At 55.3% G+C, this 19,055-nt stretch overlaps 1 protein-coding gene across 1 annotated transcript in view; it reads left to right on the top strand.

Moving 5' to 3' along the window:
- CFAP74 (cilia and flagella associated protein 74) overlaps nt 1-19,055 on the top strand; it is a 64,763-nt gene that overhangs the window by 36,728 nt on the left and 8,980 nt on the right. Inside the window, exons 19-26 of the mRNA XM_032494963.1 lie at nt 97-259; nt 5,466-5,560; nt 6,029-6,151; nt 10,203-10,324; nt 12,148-12,276; nt 12,493-12,580; nt 13,042-13,215; nt 13,779-13,912. Of these exons, the coding sequence (XP_032350854.1) occupies nt 97-259; nt 5,466-5,560; nt 6,029-6,151; nt 10,203-10,324; nt 12,148-12,276; nt 12,493-12,580; nt 13,042-13,215; nt 13,779-13,912 (1,028 nt within the window). The remainder of the gene's footprint in view (nt 1-96; nt 260-5,465; nt 5,561-6,028; nt 6,152-10,202; nt 10,325-12,147; nt 12,277-12,492; nt 12,581-13,041; nt 13,216-13,778; nt 13,913-19,055) is intronic.

Genomic DNA, 19,055 nt, shown 5'->3' with positions numbered 1-19,055 from the left:
GCTCCCAGTGAGGCACTCCGGCGGCCTGGGGTCGGGACAGCAGAGGGGAAGGACAAGTGGAAGTTGCCAAGAAAGAAGCCGTATTCTCTTTTTCAGAGTAGCCTCTTCACGTACGATGACAAAACTTTTTATGACAAAATCATCAGCAGTTTTTCTGAGCAGCAGATGGAGGGCAATGAGTCGTCCCCCACAGACGTGACGAGCCAGAAGGAGTCTGGAAAGCTGGACAACGTGGAGCCAGAGGAGGGGCGCCCTGCAGGTGAGCTGCGCCCTGCGCAGGCACTCAGACCGCAGCCCTGGGGCTCCGCGGCCAGGCCCCCACCCTGAGCCCGTCGCAGGGGCAGAGGGGCGGGTCTGGGAGCCACTCCGAGCACTGAGCACTGGCCTCCGGAGACCAAGTGAGGTGCCAGAGGTCTGAACGGGGCAGGATTTTTCCAAGGCTCCAATTTTAAATAAATAAGAAAATATTCATAAGTAAATATGTGCTAGTCATGGAGAGCGTTGAAATTTGCATTAATATTTAAGCTAAAGGAAGACGTGAAGGAAACTTCTGGCTTTGGACCTCCCGGTGCCCTCCTCGCTGCCCCTGGTGGTTCTTGCTGGGACATTGAGGAATTTGAGGAGCTGGGGGTCGGGAGGGTGAAGGCTGTGCAGCGGCCGACTGGAGCAAGGGCGGGGCGGGGGGGCGTCTCTGCTGACGGGGCCACCGAAGTCACCAGGCTGTCTGGGCGCCACCATGAGCTCTGTCTGTGCAGAAGCCCATGTAACACGTGAGGACAGGAAGAGGGTTCCTATGGCTGCCCCGCCGGGACGCGTCCCCTTCCGCGCCGCTGACTTCCAGCTGGAAGTGTCTTTGTCGTTTCCTTGCCCTCTTTACCTGTTCCTCCCACGTGCACGTCCAGAAATGCTGGAATTTCTCCCGTTTCGGCCTTTCCGTGAACGGACCACGGTCAGTGCGCTCTGTGAGTTGCTCTTTGGTCGGGTCACACTTTGCCGTTCATCCACGTGGCCGGGCGAGCTGCTCCTCCTTTCCCACCACGTGGGGACAGCAGTTGTGAACACCCCTTGCATCATAGACCATCGCCGCCTGCTCACATCAGGGGGATTTCGAGGTGCTTGCTGTGGGCTCAGGGCCACGTCTCTTCGTGGGCGAGTTTGGGGCGCCCTCCACCCCCTTTCCCCAGCACCCTTGCCACACTGCGTCATAGGGGATGCGGGGCTCCACTTGCATTGCTGAGGTCAGCTCTCTCAGCAGCTGTGTGGCCCACACTCCCGCCAGCAGCCGCTGACACTGCTCCCCAGCACGGCTGCCACTGGCCACACCGGGCTGTTTAAATTGAAATTAACCAAAATTAAATAGTAAGAATTCCGTTCCTCCTTCATGGGAGCCACATGTCAAGTGACCACCAGCTGCCTGCAGTCCATGGCTGCTACAGAAAAAGATAAACTTACAGTTAAGGCCATATTTAATGAGGAAAGATTGGACGCTTCCCCCAAGGGCTGGGAACACAGCAGAGATGTCCATTCACACACTGCTGTTCAGTCCGATAAGGCAAGAGGGGAGGTAAAAGACATAAAGTTTGAAAATGAAATAATAAAATTAGCTTTATTCACAGGCAGCATGACTGTCTATATAGAAAATCCCAGAGAATCCCCCAGAAGTTACGGAACTAACAAGAAGTTTAGCTGGTCACAGGATACGATATGCAAAACTCAAGCATATTTCTCTGTAGCAGAAATTAAGCATTGGAAATTATATTTTTATAAGTACCATTTATAATTGCACCAAAAAACAGGAACTACCAAGTTACAAAGCTAAGAAAAAATTTTCAGGGTCTGTATGCTGAAAGCTGCAAAACTCTGATGAAAGAAATGAGAGCCCTCAGTAAATGGGGAGCCCTGGAGCCTGTGGGCGGGAAGGCTCGACGCTGCCAGGAGTCAGTGCTCCCGGAAGTGGCTGCAGGTGGGCGCGGTTCTAATCGAGATTCCAGCAGGGCTTTGTGGGAACTGACAGGCTGATTCTAAAATGTTTATGGAAATCTGAAAGACCTAAAATAACTAAAACAACTTTGAAAAGGGACAGAGCTGGAAGACTCGGACTACCTGATTTCAAGACAGTATGCTGTTGGCAGAGGGAGAGATATACATTCAACCAGACTAGAGGGTCCAAAGATAGACCCACACAAACTTGTCCAGTTGATCCTCAACAGAGACTCAAGAGTACTTAGTTCCTTGGAGGAGGAACGGTTTTGTCATCAAATGAGTCCTTAAGAATTAGATAAACATATACCACCAAAATTAACCTCCAGCCATTCCTCACATTGGAAACAAAGCTCCTCAAAATAAACCATAGACCTAAACGTAAAACCGAAAACTATAAAACTTGTACAGTGAGGGTCTTCACTGACCGGGGGGGGGGGGGGGCAGATGTCATTGTCCGAATGAGCTGTCCACGCAGGAGGGCTGCGGGGGCCCCACGGCGCCGGGAGGACCGCTCGGGGGAGCTGCCCTGCCCTGCCTGGCCAGCCCTCACACCTGGCCCCCTTCTCTTCCAGGAGAAAAGTCAATGTAGCTTGGACTGGGCAGAGATTTCTTAGATACGACATCAAAAGCAGGATTTTTTAATTATAAACCAGGTATCATCAAGACTAGAACTGTCTGCTCTTCTAAACATGATGTTGAGAATGAAAGACAAGCCACCGACTGGCAGAAGGTGTTAGCGGATCACACGGCTGGTAAAGAACACACCCAAAGCACACAAAGAACTTTCAAAACCCAACTAGAAAACAAATGACCCGGTTTAAAAATGGACAAAAGGAGAAAATGGGCAAAAACCTTGGCCACTTGACCAAAGAAGCATGTGAATGGCGCTCGGCATCAGCAGACGGGAGGCAAATGCAAAGTAGAGCCTTGCTGGGACGGTGACGCCGCCACACGCCCACTAGGACTAGGTGACCGCGGAGACCTGAGTGCCGAGCGCGTGTGGAGCCGCCGTCACCCGGTGCTGCCGCGAATACGCGGCTGCAGCCACTTTGGAAAACACTTCAGCACTTCCTTAAAGAGTCAGACAAACGTCATACAAGCCAGCAACCCCACACCTAGGTATTTACCAAGAAACGGAAACTGAATTCAAACAGAAACCTGTCTGTGAATGTTCACAGAGGGTTTACTTGTAATTGCCAAAAACTAGCTGCCCAAATGCCCGTTGACAGGTGAGCGGCTATGGAAAACTGCTCAGCAATGAAAATGAGTGACCGCGTGCCATGCACGACAGCACGGACGAGTCTCAGGGCTTCATGCTGAGCGCGAAAAGCCAGACTCAGAAAACTGCAAGCCATGTGTTTCCGTTTATGTGACGTTCCGGAAAAGGCGAAACTATAGGGACAGAAAACAGATGAGTGTTGCCAGGGCAGGGGGAGGGATCGATTAAGAGACAAAGGGAGATGGGGTCGGGCGCGGGGCTGCTTGTAGGGCACACAACTGTATGCATTTGTCAAAACTCGGAAAAGATTACACTAAAAAAAAAAAAAAAAACCAGGAAAGAAGTCACTCAACACACACCCAAGACCATTACAGTCTCGCATGTTCCAGCTCTGATGTTACCAGACATCAAGCATAAGCGTGCTTAACACACTGAGGAACAGCACAGAGGAATGAGGCCAGGCAGGCTTGAAAGGAGCCAGCGCAACTTCCAGCCGCGGGAATATGATCATCGATAACAACACCCCCACCCCCCCGCGGCTTAAGCTGTAGATCAGACCCTGCTGAAGAGAGCGTCAGTGAACCAGAAGGTAGCCAGAGGCGGACACGGGAGTGAAGCCGGCGGAGTGAGGACCGAGCAAGGAGGTCGTATCTACTGGAGTCAGGAAAAGGCAGCATTTAAAGAGTTACTTGCTGAGAACGTTCTAAAATGTTGAAGCACCTTTAAACTCACATCCAGAACGTGAGTAAATACCCCTTCGTGACTGATGGAGCGGAACAGACGCGTGGGGCAGATACGCAGCACACGGCAGCAAAGGGTGCCTCCCCGTCAGCAACGAGCCTGTCTAGACTCAGTGGGAGGGAGTCCAGTGCACTCCCAGCAGACGGACCAACACGATTCCACCCTGAGACACCAAGTGACCCCAGCCACCATCCACACAGGATGAAGCAGCCGGCCCCAGGGTCTGGCTTGGGCTGGAGGCACGGAGAAGGACCCCCGGGCCCTGGCCGGGCTGTCACTTTGGTAACTCCCGAAGCAAACAAGGGCGTAGACATCGGGGTGGCAGGAGCCCCTTCCCACCTTGGTGACAGTCCGGGCTGCTGGGCAGGGTGACAAGTCTGACCAGTTGGAGGAGTCCAGAACTGGGGGCCCTGCTGTCACAGCCCAGGACCCCGGCAATGGCACATACTACCCTGGGGGGAGTAATTCGGCCATGCGGAGCCTGGGCGGCAGAAAGACCTAGGGTGAGAGGAAGCACGTCTGCCCCCGGGGCCCCTTCCCCTTGAATGGCCTTCCAGCTCTTGTGTGCCCCAGGGATGGGTCGGAATCCTCAGCCCACCAGTGCCAGCAACCCACCCACAGAGGAAACAAGGTGACTGTGACAGACCAGGCTGTGACATTCCATTACAAGAGAAAATGCAACATGGTACTGTTTTAAATTCTCAGAACTTAGCAACTTAGCTCCAGCTTGGGTGTGTCTCCAGAAAGTAGCTGCCCACCCCCCCATCCAGGCCACACTCCAGGGCCTCATCTGGCCGTCCGCAGACACAGCCCTCTGCAGTTCCTTCATCCCAGCACGGAACCTCTGAGCCCACCTTCCCTCTCCTCCTGCTTTGAGACAAACCCCTAAAGGGTCTAGTCTGCCCACTTCTCCACCAGTCTCTCCCGGACTCACCGCACTAGGGCGTCTGCACCCCTTGCCCCGGTGTCCCAGGCTCAGCTCCCCTCGCCCGCCCCAGACCCCCACTCCAGAGGCCACAGCGCCCACGGTCCGGTCCACCTGCAAAGCCCCAGGCCTGGGACTGCCCCTGGCCTTGAGCTGGGGGTCACCGAGTTCTCAAGTTCCCACCAGGGATGGCAGTGGGGTGAGGGTGCGTGCACGCGAGCTGGGGCCACAGTAACAGCCACCTGTGCCCACAAGCCAGGCTGTTTACACGGGTCAACGCCACCACTGCCACCGCCCTGGGAGCCCTGTCCAGACACAAGGGAATTCGGATGCTTTCCTCAGCCACCACCCCAGCCTGGAGCCGGACCCCTACTCTGCTCCATCCCTCCTGGGCCTCTGGGCAGCTACTCTATGCAGAGCCTGGGTGCCCTCCCTTGAGGGTCTTCACTGACCCGGGGGGGCAGGGCAGATGTCATTGTCCTAATGAGCTGTCCGCACAAGAGGGCTGCGGGGGCCCCACAGCTCCGGGAGGACAGCTGGGGTGAGCTGCCCTACCCTGCCTGGCCAGCCCTCACACCTGGCCCCCTTCTCTTCCAGAATCAGTGGGGGTGGCCATGACCACCGCCGTGGCCATGACCACCGCCATGACCCTGCCTCCCAACGAGGAGCACACGGAGTTCTCACTGGGAGAGGTGAGCAAGGCCTGCCCACCTGCAGCCCACCTCCTCCCAGCACCCGGGGCGGCCCGTCCACGTGACCAGAGGCGTACTGCACTGGCCTGGCCACTGGGCTCACCGCCTCTGGGCCGCTGGTCGTCTCAGGCAGTGTCTGGCCACCCCGTCCTGGGCTGGGGCCGAGTGGGACCAGAGCAGCAGCAGCAGCATCCTGATGCCCTGGGTCCAGCTCGGAGGAGAGCAACGCAGGGCCTCCCTAGCCGGAGTGTGGGGTGTGCGTGTGTGCACGTGTGCGAGGGCCAGGGTCTCCAAGGAGAGCAAGTGTGCACACGGTGGTCCAGGCTGCCCTTCGCCCCTGCCCCTTGGCTGGGACACAGGTCCTGCCACCACTGGCCCTCTCAGTGACCCAGCCGTGGTGAGGCCAGTGGGAGACACCTCATCAGAAACGAGACGGCCGCCTGGCCCTGTGCCTCTCTCCCTGCACAGATAACAGAGGGGGAGATCGGCCCCTTCAGCTCCATCAAGGTGCCCATCACCTTCACCCCGATGGTCCCAGGAATGGTCCACACCAGGTTCAAGGTCACATTTAGGAACCAGCAGTGCCCAACAGTGAGTATCCTGCAGCCCCCTGGGCGCCACGTCCCAGCCCTCTGCCTCCCCTCCCACCGGGACCATGTGCGGCTGCTGCCTGCACCTCCCACGCTCACCAGGCTGGTGGTGGCACGCATCGTTGGCACCATAGCCAGCAGGTGCACACCTGTGAACACACCTGCACACACACCTTGCACTTAATCAGAAGTGTCTTTTTTAATTTCCTAGTAGTTAAAATTTTTCATTATTACTTTTTAGCATTTATTTGTAAGTTTATTAAATTAAATGATGTGCCTAGAATATGATCTTCAAACTTTTTTAAACTTGTTAGAGTTTTCTTTGTGACCAAAGGCAAGATTGCTCTTCTCAGTGTGATGTGTGCAGACGAAGGAAGTGTATCTAAGGGCGAGCACGTGTCTCAGCCGGGCTGTCCCCATCGTGCGCTCCTCCCTGGTTTTCTCATTTGCCAAAGTTTCCATTGTGTTTTCTTTCTTACTGGGATGCTGAGGGGCTTTCGGTTTGTTTGTTTTTTAGTTCCAGGAGTACAAGACAGTGATTTGAAACCTTTATGGATTGTATTCCATTTAAAGTTATTATGAAATATTCGCTGTATTTCCCTGTGTTGTGCAGTACACCCTTGTAGCTTATCTGCTTTTTACATAGTGTTGTGTCCCTCCCTCCACCCTTCTCCTCACGGGTAACTGCTAGTCTGTTTCAGTGTTGTTAGATTCATTCACTTATTTTGTTTTCTAGATTTCACGTATAAGTGATAACATACAGTAGCTGTCTTTCTCTGCCTAACTTATTTTGCTTAGCATAATGCCCTCCAGGTCCATCCATGTTGTTGCAAATGGCAGAATTTCATTCTTTTTTATGGCTGAGTAGTATTCCATTGTATATATGTACCACAGCTTCTTTATCCAGTCATCTGTCGATGGACATTTAGGTCACTTCCATATCTTGGCTGCTATAAACAGTGCTGCGGTGAACATTGGGGTGCAGGTGTCTTTTCAAATTAGCGGTTTTGTTTCCTTTGGATATACACCCAGGAGCGGAACTGCCGGGTCACACGGTAGTTCTAGCTTCAGTTTTTGAGAAACCTCGGTACTGTTTTCCATAGTAGTTACGCCAGTTTACATTCCCATCAACAGTGCAGGAGGGCTCCCTTTGCTCCACATTCTCACCAGCACTTGTCATTTGTGGTCTTTTGATGACAGCCATTCTGACAGGTGTGAGGTGGTCTCTTGTGTGGTTTTGATCTGTGTTTCCTGAAGACTGGGGACACTGAGCATCTGTTCACGTGCCCGTCGGCCGTCAGATGTCCTCTTTGAAAAATGTTTGTTCGGGTCTTCTGCCCATTTTTTAGTTAGGTTGTTTTTTTAATACTGAGTTGTATGAGTCGTTTATGTATTTTGGATATTAACCCCTTATTGGTCGTGTCATTTGCAAATATTTTCTCCCACTCAGTAGGTTGTCTTTTCGGTTTTGTCAGTGGTTTCCTTTACGGCTCAGAAGCTTTCCAGTTTAATTGGATCTCATTTGTTTACGTTTGCTTTTGTTTCCTTTGCCTCGGGATACAGATCAAAAACGGATCGCTGAAATTTATGTCAGAATGCTGTGCCTGTTTTCCTCGAAGGGTTTCGTAGTGTCCAGCCTTACACTCAGGTCTTTGATCCATTTTGAGTTTATCTCTGTACGTGCTGTCCGAGAGCATTCTGGTTTCGTCCCCTTACAGGTGGCTGTCCAGGTTTCCCAGCACCACTTGCTGAAGAGACTGTCTTCTCTCCAGTGTGTGTTCGTGCCTCCTTTGCTGTAGATTCAGTGCGCAGGTTTATTTCTAGGCTTTCTGCCCTGTTCCATGGATCTGTGAGTCTGCTTTGTGCTGGTGCCGCACGGTTCTGATGACTGCAGCTTCCCAGTACAGCCTGAGGCCAGGGAGCCTGACGCCCCCGGCCCTGTTCTTCTTTCTCGCGGTTGACTGGCTCTGCGTCCCTTCTGCGTGTCCACCTTCCCTGTGGCCCCTCTGTGACAGGTTCTCCGTACACAGCTCATGGATGGGCTCCGCACAGCTGCTCTGTTGTTTGGTGCGTGAGGGTTTGTAGCTGTTTTCTCATCGTGAGCTGTGCCGTCCCCAGAACCAAACGTCCCTCCTCTGTGCTGCTGCTCACAGCATCCCAGACCCAGCTGACCCGACGGCAACGGCACAGCCCCGCCTGCTCCCCTCTGCGTCACCCCTGCTCACGTCGCTCCGTCCCCTCACAGTCCTCCTCCTCTGTGACTCTGTGTGTGTTTTGAGCAGCCAGCCGGGACTCGTCTGTCAGCCCAGACGAACGCGGTCTGCCTTCAGCGGGAGCGCCGGCGCGGCGGGGACGCGCTTTGTCTCACTGCTCACGGCAGCTCGTACCTCCTGTTTGCGTTAGGATATTGTTCCCTCTTTTTCAATTTTCTTGTTTCTTTGGCCTGGTGGCATTGCTGTTTATTCCTTTTTTCCTCTGTTACTTGGAAAATCCACTTTCCCAGCCCTCACGTGGGACTTTGTATCTCCTGTGGAAGAGGAAAGTCCTCCAAGATGGACGTGCCGCAGCAGGACACCCCCGCTCTCCCTTGTGACCAACATAAAACACCCTTATTTCCCTCTTTCTTGGCCCGCAATATCTAAGTATGGCTCAACTGTCATCAGGACTCCCCCCCACCGCCCCCACTTCTGGAGCTCCTGCCTGACACCCATGGTCCAGGCGGCCAGAAGGCTCTGTCCAGCTGTGACCATTTGGTGTGTTTGTGTTCACCACACTCTCCTCCTCTCCCCATTGGCAGCCTCTGCTCTAGTGTTGCCCACAGAGGAATGAGTCTGTCAGGACCAGGGATTTGAGACAGGAACATTCATTTATTTACAGCAGAAACCCCAAGGGCTAGGTAATATCCTGCAATGCCCCACAATATACCGTAATATTCACTCTGTTCCAAAGTGCCCACAGTACCCATGGTGTCCCACAGCACCCCGCAGCACCCCACAGGACCCCACAACACCCCACAGGACCCTACAGAGCCCCACAGGACCCCACACTGCCCACAGTGCCCCGCAGTGGTGACAGGAGGGCACAATGACCAGAATGGGCAATCTGGCTGGACTCCTCTGTGGGTGGGGCTTCCTTTGCCAGTCACCCCACCTGCATCCTGGACCCTCGGGAACTGCCCCCATCTGTCCTCCGAGCCTGGGACACAGCACCACGTGTCACCTCGTCCACCTGCTCGCCTGGCTGCTGATTTGGGTGCTGGCAGGGCCACCCCCTTTCTAGACCCACCAGACCATGCAGCCGGGATGGGGCTCCGGGCCTCGAGGCCTCACCCAGCAGCAGCCCCAGCCGGTGTCGGCCATCCCCAGAACATCCTGCCTCTGGGTGAGGTGGCTGTGCGTCTCTCCACACCCTCTCCTGACTCCCAGCAGCCCCGCTTCTCCAGCGTGCTTTCCTGTTATCCTGTGCAGCCCTGTCTCTGGCCCCGGAAATGGGCTGTGTGTGGCCACGGCTCCGGTGGCTGGTGTGTCGTGTGTCCTAAGTGTCAGTCTGCAGCTTGGGGGACGGGAGGCCCCCACCCAGTTGTGTGGGCTCGTGGCCACTGTCCCAGCCCGAGAGGGGCTGCTGTGCACGAGCTCTCCCTGCAGGACGCCCAGGACTCGGGGTTTGGCTGCGGGAAGCCCGCGCCAGGGCCCCGGCCGTCAGAGCCCTGAGCTGCCGTTTGTATCAGCCGGGAGCGTTTCGTCGCGTGCGCACTTTCTGTGTGAGGCGTGACTGTAGTAAAAGGGTTTTTCTGAACGGCTGGAAGTGTGCTGCTTATGCAGCTGCATGTTGGTACATGACCATCCATTCTACCTTTTTAGGTTTAAACATTTTGATCATAAAAAGGGTTGTTTAAATTTTGTGATATGAAAAGTGCCACAGATCTTTAAACTGTAGCTAGTCTAATTGTTAACCTTCCAGGACTTGTAAGATTGATGAAAACTCCACTGCTGGGTTCTGTGTTAACACTCACTGATGGCCACGTGTTGTTGGATTTACATGTTCAAATTCAGTTATATTTCAATGTCGTCGGCGTTGCTGTCGATGTGCCGGTCTGGGTGCCAAAGGCCAGCGTGGACCTGAAGATTTGCATGTATGACCGGCTCTACCAGGACTCGGTCCTCGTCCACACGCGGTGAGCGGGGCCCCACAGCTGTGACAGGGTTCGAGACCTCGAGATGGGGGTCGCCCCAGGTACCCTGCGCCCCACTGGAATCATGGGGCCATTACAGGAGGGAGGCGGGAGGGCTGGAGTCAGACAGAGATTGGCAGACGCTGGGCCTCTGGCTTGGAAGGTGAAAGAGGGTCCAGGAGCCTGGAGAAGCCCGAGAGACCGGGAGGCAGATTCTGCGTGGAGCCTCCCGCAGGAACCAGCCCTGCCCACAGCCGGGCTCCATCCCCCGAGACCCGGGGCAGAGTAAGGCAGCGCTGTGGCCTGGGTGTCTGCAACACGCTGTCCCTGCCGCGCCCGGAGCCCCGCGCCGCCACGCCCGAGCCGGGCCGGGGACGCAGCACTCTGAAGGACGCGTGGACCGAGGCCCAAGGAGAGAAGCGTGTCTAGTCGCTGTTTCGCAAGGGCGTCCAGACACAGTAGTCATTTCTTTTTCACTCTTTTTTTCGCTGAAGTACAATTAGATGGAGAAACGTAGGCAAATCCGACGGTTAGAGCTTCAACAGATGTTCCTGAACCAGACACACCTGTGGGCCCCGCAGGCTGCGGCCCCCCAGGCCCCGCTTCCGGCCCCCACCTGGCTGCTAGGGCCCACTCGGCGGGTGGCATCCCACTGCAGACTCGGGGACGCCGTTCTCGCTGGGGAGCCGGGAGCGCGGGGCAGGCTCGAGGCTCGGGGCTCGGGGCGTTTGTGTGGGAAACAGGGTTGAGGGGGCTCTGGTCAGTTTACCTCGGGATGCAATGTGTGTCCACTTCTGGGCGGGGGGATGGGGAGTCGAGGGTGTCCTCTCTCCACCCTCCCCAGGGCACAGGCTTGACGTCTAAATATACTGAGTGATTTTAGAATTCAGCATTACTCACTTATTTAATTTGCTGGTTTTGTGGACACAGGTATAGCAAAGGGGTTAAATCACAAAGACCTGGTCGTAGGCGCCCCAGGAGGGGCCCCGGCGGGCACCGGAAACAAGGGCAGAGTTGGGACACTGGGGAATCAGAAGTCACTGGGGGGAGTGCAGGGGGACACTGCGGGCCAGAGGTCAGAGTTGAGAGAGGAGAGAGACCCTCCTTTGTGCCCCTTTTGCTCCTCGGCCCCAGCTGCCTGGGAGCGGTGATGGCCCAGGTGTCCTTACTCTGCGGGTCCTCCTTGCAGAGGGTTCTGCCCTCAGGGTGGGGCCCCTCCAGCCCGAGACAGCCAGGACTCGGCCCAACACTCCCGGGCGGCTCCCTCGCAGACCCTCGCCTTTCTTCCTGGAGACTCCAGGGCAGGCGGGGAGGGGGAACACCCTGGTGGGGGCTGTGGCCTGGGGGCTTGTTAGGACGGGGGCCCCCGCACAATTGGTTACGGGCACACCTGGCTTTCTCTGGCTGGTCCTGAGTTGAGAGCAGAGACGAAAATTGAGAAGCTGCGGCCACTGACCAAGGCCGGGCCTTCCGGGTCCTCCCTGGCATCCTACAGGGCTCCTGCCAGTGGGTGAGGCCCAGCGGGAGAGGGCAGGGCTCTGGGGGAGCCAGGGCCCACCCTCCAGGCCCCGCACCCTGCACTTGCCTGGCCAGGGTCTTCCCCGAGGCCAGAAAACCCTCAGCCTCCTGGGAGCCGACCTGGGCACTGTCACTCATGGCTCTCCTACACGTCAGAGCCCCTCTCCAGGCTTCACGCCAGGAAACCTGCCCTCAGCGTGCGGGCTCGGATGGCCCTCTGAGTGGGTGTGCGCAGAGCCCCGGGTGGCGGGGGCAGGCACCCCCACGGGGACTAAATGCCTGGTGTTGCGGTCCCTTGGGTTCTGCAGGTCGAAAGCTGCCCTGCGCCTGAAGTTCGAGGTGTGCAAGGAGCTGAGGGGCCACGTGGAGCTGCTGCCCGAGACCGGCTACATCCAGGCCCTGTCGTCCTACTCCGTGCAGCTCAAGTTCCTGCCTAGGTGCGCCAGCCGGTGGCGGCGGGCCCTGGCGGTTTCTGTCCCCCGCCCCCGCGGGAACCGGGCACTGGCCAGCCGGCGGCAGCATAGCCCTGTGTTCCTTGCAGTTCGTGTGACTTGTAGCTCTTGCGTGATTTGAAAGCGCACTCGTAGTTCAGCTTTCTGTCGTTTTGCAAACACAGAAGGAAAGAAGGTTCAGGTGCTTCCGGTCTCTTTCAGACAGTCCCTCCCAGAGGACGCAGGGAAGTATTTTGACAAGGAAACCAGGGTTCTGGAGGCCCCGATGACTATACGGGTGGCCGACCAGGTCTGTGTGGGGCACGTCCGGGAATGCTGGGCACTCTGGGGACCAGGGGCTGCTCAGGCCCCAGGAAGGCAGGGCCCCGGTCCCCAGAGCCCATCCCCACTATGCACGGGGGAGACGAGGGTGTCTGTGGACCAGAGAGGCACCTGTGTACTGCTCGGGCTGGCAGGGCTGTCCCCAGAGCACCTGCACCCACCCGTGCCCACGTGTGCACACACAGCACTCAGACACACATGCGCACAGACGCGTGCACCCTCTGTCCTCGCGCTCGCAGGCCAGGGTGCCCACCTGTGTGCACACAGGTCCCCCGCCCGCCTGGGAACTACAGGGACGTGGGACTCGTGTCCAAGAGGGTTTCCCCACCAGCCACCAGGTCACCGCAGGGGGGTGCCTGCCTTCTTTTGGGAAACATTTGGGTAAACTAACTGCAAGTGGCCAGAACGTGCGTGCCCTCTGCCCTTCAGATCAAACCAGTGGAGTTTACCCTCCACGCCATCGTCACCACCTCAGACCTGGAGCTCAGTCCCTCGGGGGTGGACTTTGGCTACTGCAGCATCTACGAGGCAGTCAGGACCCAAGTCAGCCTCTGCAACCACTCCCTCCTGCCCCAGGAGTTTGGCTTCATCGGGCTCCCCAAGGTGCTTGTGTGGTCAGAGTCAGGAGGTTCTGGGGATGCAGGCAACTGGCCAGGGTCCAGGCGCCCAGCACCACGTGGCCTCACCCCCTGCCTCAGACTCCTCTTCAGGCACCTTGGCCTGCGGTCTCCCTCTGATTGTTCCCCTCCTCCTCCCCACTGCACCCCCAGGACTCCAGACGCCTCTCCCCTCCCTTCCTTCCAGAACTCTTGCCTGCTTGGCCCTGCAGGGCAGCCAGGATGAGGCCTAGGCCTGGCTGCCCCTCACCTCCACTCACGTACACACAGACACACACACATAGACACACACTCACATACACTCAGACACACATACACAGAGAAACATACACACAGAGACACACAGACACGCCCGTGCACACCCACCTGCACACGTGGTCACACTCACAGCGACACGGGCTCACACACTCCCGCAACACACTGGCAGACATGCAGTCACACACATCCCACTCGGCCACACCCAGCCACACAGTCGTCCTTGCCATCTCCCGCGGTGCCCCAGCAGGCCCCGGGTTTGTGCTTTGGCATTAATGGTGTTCCATTTGCCAGTTTGTGGACATCCAGCCCAATGACGGGTTTGGGACGATCTTGCCACTGGAAGCTCTGCAACTCGACGTGATCTTTCAGCCCACCAAGGCCAAGGAGTACAACTTTGAGCTCGTCTGCAAGTCAGAGATTAACCGGTGAGCCCACGGGCGGGGCAGCGCCACTGGCTTGGGAACCTCAGGCCCAGGACAGGCCCGAGGTCCAGGCGCCTCGCACCGTGTGTGTGTGTGTACGTGCGCACGCAGGTGCAGTGCTGTGGGGTGAGTGTGTGCGGCATGTGTGCAGCATGCTTGGGGGCTGTATAAGTGTGCAGAGCGTCCCTCCGCGCTCGGAGGACCAGGAGCCCCACCTGCCCCAATACAGCCTGTGACTGGACCAGTCTGGGAACCTCCCGGGGTCTCCGTGTCCAGCCTGAGAACTGGGACGAGGAGCCAGGTGGAGGGGAGAAATGGGCAGGATGGGGAGGTGGAGGTCGGGGACATGGTCGGCCCCTGTTGCTGCCTGAGGTTATCATGTTCTGGAGCCCACCTGGCATCTGCCCCCCCTCCTTCCTCTCCTGTGCAGTCTCCACCCACAGCCCAGCCCCAGTCGCTGTCTGGTCCTGGCTGGGGCCCGGGCAGCCCTGGGTGGAGCCGGGCTGGCAGGGGGCCTGGAGTGCCGCCCCTCATCACACAGGCCATGTCCTCCTCCACCCGGGGTCTGGCGCGCCTGTGAGGAAGCAACACTGAGTTCATGGGTGGGGATTTTAGGGAGCAAAGTGCAGAGTTAGTGCCCGTGCGGCGAATCCAGGCCCCAGACTCTGCCCTGCTGCCCCACCCCTCGCCCGGCTCCCGCGACCCGCCGGTGGGCTGTGAACTCCCGGGGCCTCGGGAGCACATGCCCCACGGGAAGAAGGTGCATGTCTGTTTAGTCACTGAAGTGGCCTTGTTGTCCCAGGAGGGCTCGGGCCTGCTGTAGACTTGGGTGTGTGTTTAGTTTTTTTAAAGAACTACTTCCATGTGAAGTGAAATAGGCAAAAACTAAGCCAGGAGCCATCTTGGAGAGGCTCGAAGCAGCTCAAACCACCTCAAGAAATAAAGCAGGGGAACGCAGCTGAGGACACCCGGTGACACACTCTGCAGCCGGTGGCTGCACAGCCCGGCCCAGTGCCCAGAGGGCGACTGCCCTCCCGCTCCACTGGACCCAGGAGCGTCTCCAGTCTGTTGTGCCCGGAGCTGGACCCACTCCGAATCTGACCCCGTGACTTACCGAACTCGGGTCTGGCTGCTTGCCACTCGAAAAGCCAATGCTTGAGAGATAATGTTGGTAGGAAAAGAAAGGCTGCTTTATTCCAGAGGCCAGCAACCTGTGGAGAAGGTGGACTGGTGTCCAGAAGGCAGCTCCCCACTGCCGATCATGGGGCAAGAGCTTTTACGGGGCGTTTTGGGGGGCACAGGCAGGGAGGGGGCTGCGTGTGTAACAGCACAGTCAGCTCCAGTCGTCATCTTGAAATTGGTCATGGGGGGTCTGATCAGCGTCACTTGGCGGTTTCACGTGCAGCTAGTCTCAGCTCCAGGGTCGTTTGTTCCCATTTCCTTGAGGGCAGTTCTCAAATTGTGACAGCTTCTGTCACGGTTCCAGTCGGGTCCTCATGTAGTTAACGTCTTCCTCCTGGTAGGGGTTTCAGTGTCTGCAAAACAGCTCAAAGGACGAGGCTCAGAGTATTATCTGCAGCCGTGGAGGAGGAACTCGGGGTCCGGGACTTTGTTTAATGGCTAAATGGTTGTCAGTTTGGCCTGTTTGATGGCTTTTCTTGGCTTCTGCATTTTTTCATTTCTCTGATTAAATTTACCCTTTGGCTAAAGCTTTTCTACAGAAAAAAGGCAGGTGGAGGACACTGGGGAGGGGGTCCTGTCCCAGGAGGGCCCCAGAGGGCGCTGCTCCATCATGTGGCCTCCGGCCAGAACCTTGGCCCCAGCCTGACTCCTTACCCCTCTCCCTGCAGCTGAGTGGGCAGTCACTCCTGTTGGCTTCATCTGGAAGACAGCCCTGAGTCACCTCCACACCCCTGCCTGGTTGCCAGGCCCCTCCTGCCTGGTCTGTGGGCCTCCAGCCGTGGAGCCCGCCCCCTCCCTGGTGCCCCTCCGAGCACCCAGCCCCCATCTGGCGCAGATGTGCCCCTGCGGCCCCCCTGCGGGAGGACACTCAGGTCGGCGCCAGATCTTGGCAGATCGTGAGCGAAGCTGCTCTCACCACTTGCGTGCAGGGCTTGTGTGAGCCTGGGTTTAGGTCTCCCATTACCTAGGAATGGGACTGCTGGGTGACGCAGTAAATTTGTTTTCAATTTCACATTCTTGACCGTAACACATGGGTGTTGCAGCCGCTGCACCTGCTCCCCAGCGTTTAGTGCTGTCAGGGTTCTGAGGGGATAGAGAGGCATTCTGAAAGGTGAATGACAGCATCTCATTGTGACTTAATTGGCTAATGGTGTCGAGCTCCTTGTCATGTGCTGGTGTGCCATCCAGATATCTTTTTGGTGAAATGCGTGTTCAGAGATTTTGCCCCTTTTTTTGTCCCTGCTTGACCATGAAAAAAAATTTTTTTATTGAAGTATAGTCAGTTTACAACGTTGTGTCAATTTCTGGTGTTCGGCATAGTGTTTCAGTCACACACACACACACACACACACACACGTGTCTTCCTTTTCGTATTCTTTTTCATTATAAGTTACTACAACATACTGAATATAGTTCCCTGTGCTACACAGTAGGTCCTGTTGTTGATCTGTTTTATATATAGTAGTCAGTATCTGCAGATCTCGAACTCCGAGTTTATCCCTTCCCTCCGCCTTTCCCCCCGCCAGTAACCATGAGTTTGTTTTCTCTGTCTGTGAGTCTGCTTCTGTTTTGTAAATAAGTTCATTTTTGTCTGTTCTTAGATTCCACACACGAGTGACCTCATACGGTACCCTTCTTTCTCTTTCTGGCTGACTTCGCTCAGAGCGCCGATCGCCAGGGCCATCCGTGTTGCTGCAGACGGCACTCTTTCATTCTTCCCTCTGAGTAGAGCTCCGCTGTGTGTGCGTACCGCAACTCCTTGGTCCCAGTCATCTTTGCCGTTGCTTACACTGGGGTATTCTCTGAGTTCTGAGAGCTTTTTATCCACTCCGATGCAAGTCTTTTGTCAGATTTGCAGACGTTTTCGCTGGTCTGTGACTTGTCTTTTCATTCTGTTAACAGTGTCTTCTGAAAAGCAACAGGTTTTCACTTTGACTCAGTCCCGTTTTTCAGCTTTTTCTTTATGGGTCATGAGCTTGGTATCACACTAGGAATTTTTCTCCCTAACCCAAAGCCACAGAGATTTTCGTCTAAAAGTTTTGTAAGTCTGCGTTTTACCTGTGGGTTCCCGGTTTCCTTTGGTTGTTTTTGTACGAGGTGCGAGGTGCGGCATGAAGCTCAGGGTCCCCATGTTTCCGGCACCACCATCCGGAGGGCTCCCCTCCAGGGCAGGCAGGGAGCGGACCCTGTCTCACGCTGCGGACAGTCTGTCTGCGGCACTTAGACTTGAAAGTCTGCTCGGCTGAAAATAAAACCTTTCTTTCCTTGAGTACCTTACATACTAACATTAGCATATCCACTGTCTCCTGGAATAAAATGCGTCTGTCCCAGTCTGATGGCAACCTGATCTTATTTTTGCCCAGGTATATAAGAGATCTGTTTCTTCTTATTTAAAATCCGGTAATTTTATCTGCCTCCTCTGGCCCTCCCTTCAGTCCCCAGCAACCCCGGAACCCGAGCCTCCAGCATCCTGTACCCTCCGCCCAGCACAGTGGCTCTTAAGCCTCCATCACGTGTGCCTCAGGCTTCTCTTTGCTGCAGAAACAGACCCGCTGCTGCGGCAGGCGCCATACCGGCCTCCCCCACCCCCGCGATGGCCCCGGTCCTCCCAGGGCCTGGGTGTCTTACTGTAACCACGTATCTGTGTGTGTTATTCCTATAGTCCCAAACTTACACAAATACAGGGTGATCAACCGTGTCAGGATGCCCAGGACCAAGGGGTTTCCAGGATGTGGGACCTCAGCGCTAAAACCAGGAGTCGCTGGTGGGCTGGGGCACCCCACCTGGGTGGCATCAGGCTGCACAAATTGATCCACATCTTGCTTCTGCTTTTCTCTCAACTTGGTGTGTTTTTGTACTTGACCCGTGTGGACATGTCCAAGGATTTGATTTTGGGCATGTTGAGTCTGAGGGCTTGTGAGCCCTCAGGCACAGAGCGTAGTGGGACATTTCTGTCTTCAAATGCATAAAACAAGAGGAGAGAGTGTGGAAAGTCAGTCATCTGAGCTTCTGTTTTAAAAACTGAGAGAAGAGCACAGTAAATTAAACTCAAAAAAAGCAGAAGGAAAGAATATAGTAAAGATAACAATGGAAATCAATGAAACAGAAATCAAATATTCAACAGAGGAAAAAGTGAAATCTTTTTTGTAAAAGTTGGCAAATTCATTACTCCCAATAAGACTGATCAAGGTACAAAAAAGAGAAAACACAGACTGCCAGTCTCAGGAGTGAGGGGGGACATCACTGCAGATCCTCCTGCGAACGCCAGAAAGATCGGAAGAGGATGTTGTGACAACCTGCCTCCAGGACAGGTGGAATGGACTTGTTCCTCAAAAAACACAGCATACCAAAACTGACACAGATAAGAATTAAAAATCTGAAAACTGGAGCAACTATTAAGGAAACTAAATCTGAAGTTTAAAAGCTCCAGGTGGAAACTTCCAGTTACAAGAGGAATGAGTACTCGGGATGTAATGTTCAACACGGTGAATATAATTAACCCTGCTTGTTTGTATGTGATACATGAAAGTTATTAAGATACAAATCCTGAGGGTTCCCATCACAAAGAACACAATTTTTCTATTCCTTTAATTCTGTGTTTGTATGAGGTGGACATCACTAAACTTGCAGTGATGATCGTTTCATAACCTGCTCGAGTCGCATCACGACGCTGCACACCTGATGCTTACACAGCGCTGCGTGTCAGCTACCCCCCGATGAAACTAGAAGGAAAGAGAGCAATGTCTAGGCAGAAAGTTAAAATACATGTGACAGAGAAGGCAACAAAACTGGGCAATAAATACATTTTAAATGAAAAAAAAGTTTAAAAGCTTCCCACGGTGAAAACCACAGATGGCTTGGCTGCTGACTTCTTCCAAACGTTTAAAGAAACAGTAATGCTGATCTTAGAGGAATCTTCCAGGAAACAGAAGAGGAAGGGAAACCACGCTGCCCTGGGCACGAG

The sequence above is a fragment of the Camelus ferus genome, chromosome 13, assembly GCF_009834535.1.
Source record: "Camelus ferus isolate YT-003-E chromosome 13, BCGSAC_Cfer_1.0, whole genome shotgun sequence".
NCBI classification, from domain to species: domain Eukaryota; kingdom Metazoa; phylum Chordata; class Mammalia; order Artiodactyla; family Camelidae; genus Camelus; species Camelus ferus.
The sequence above is the reverse complement of the archived record's forward strand: the minus strand, read 5'-3'. Positions and strand labels throughout refer to the sequence as shown.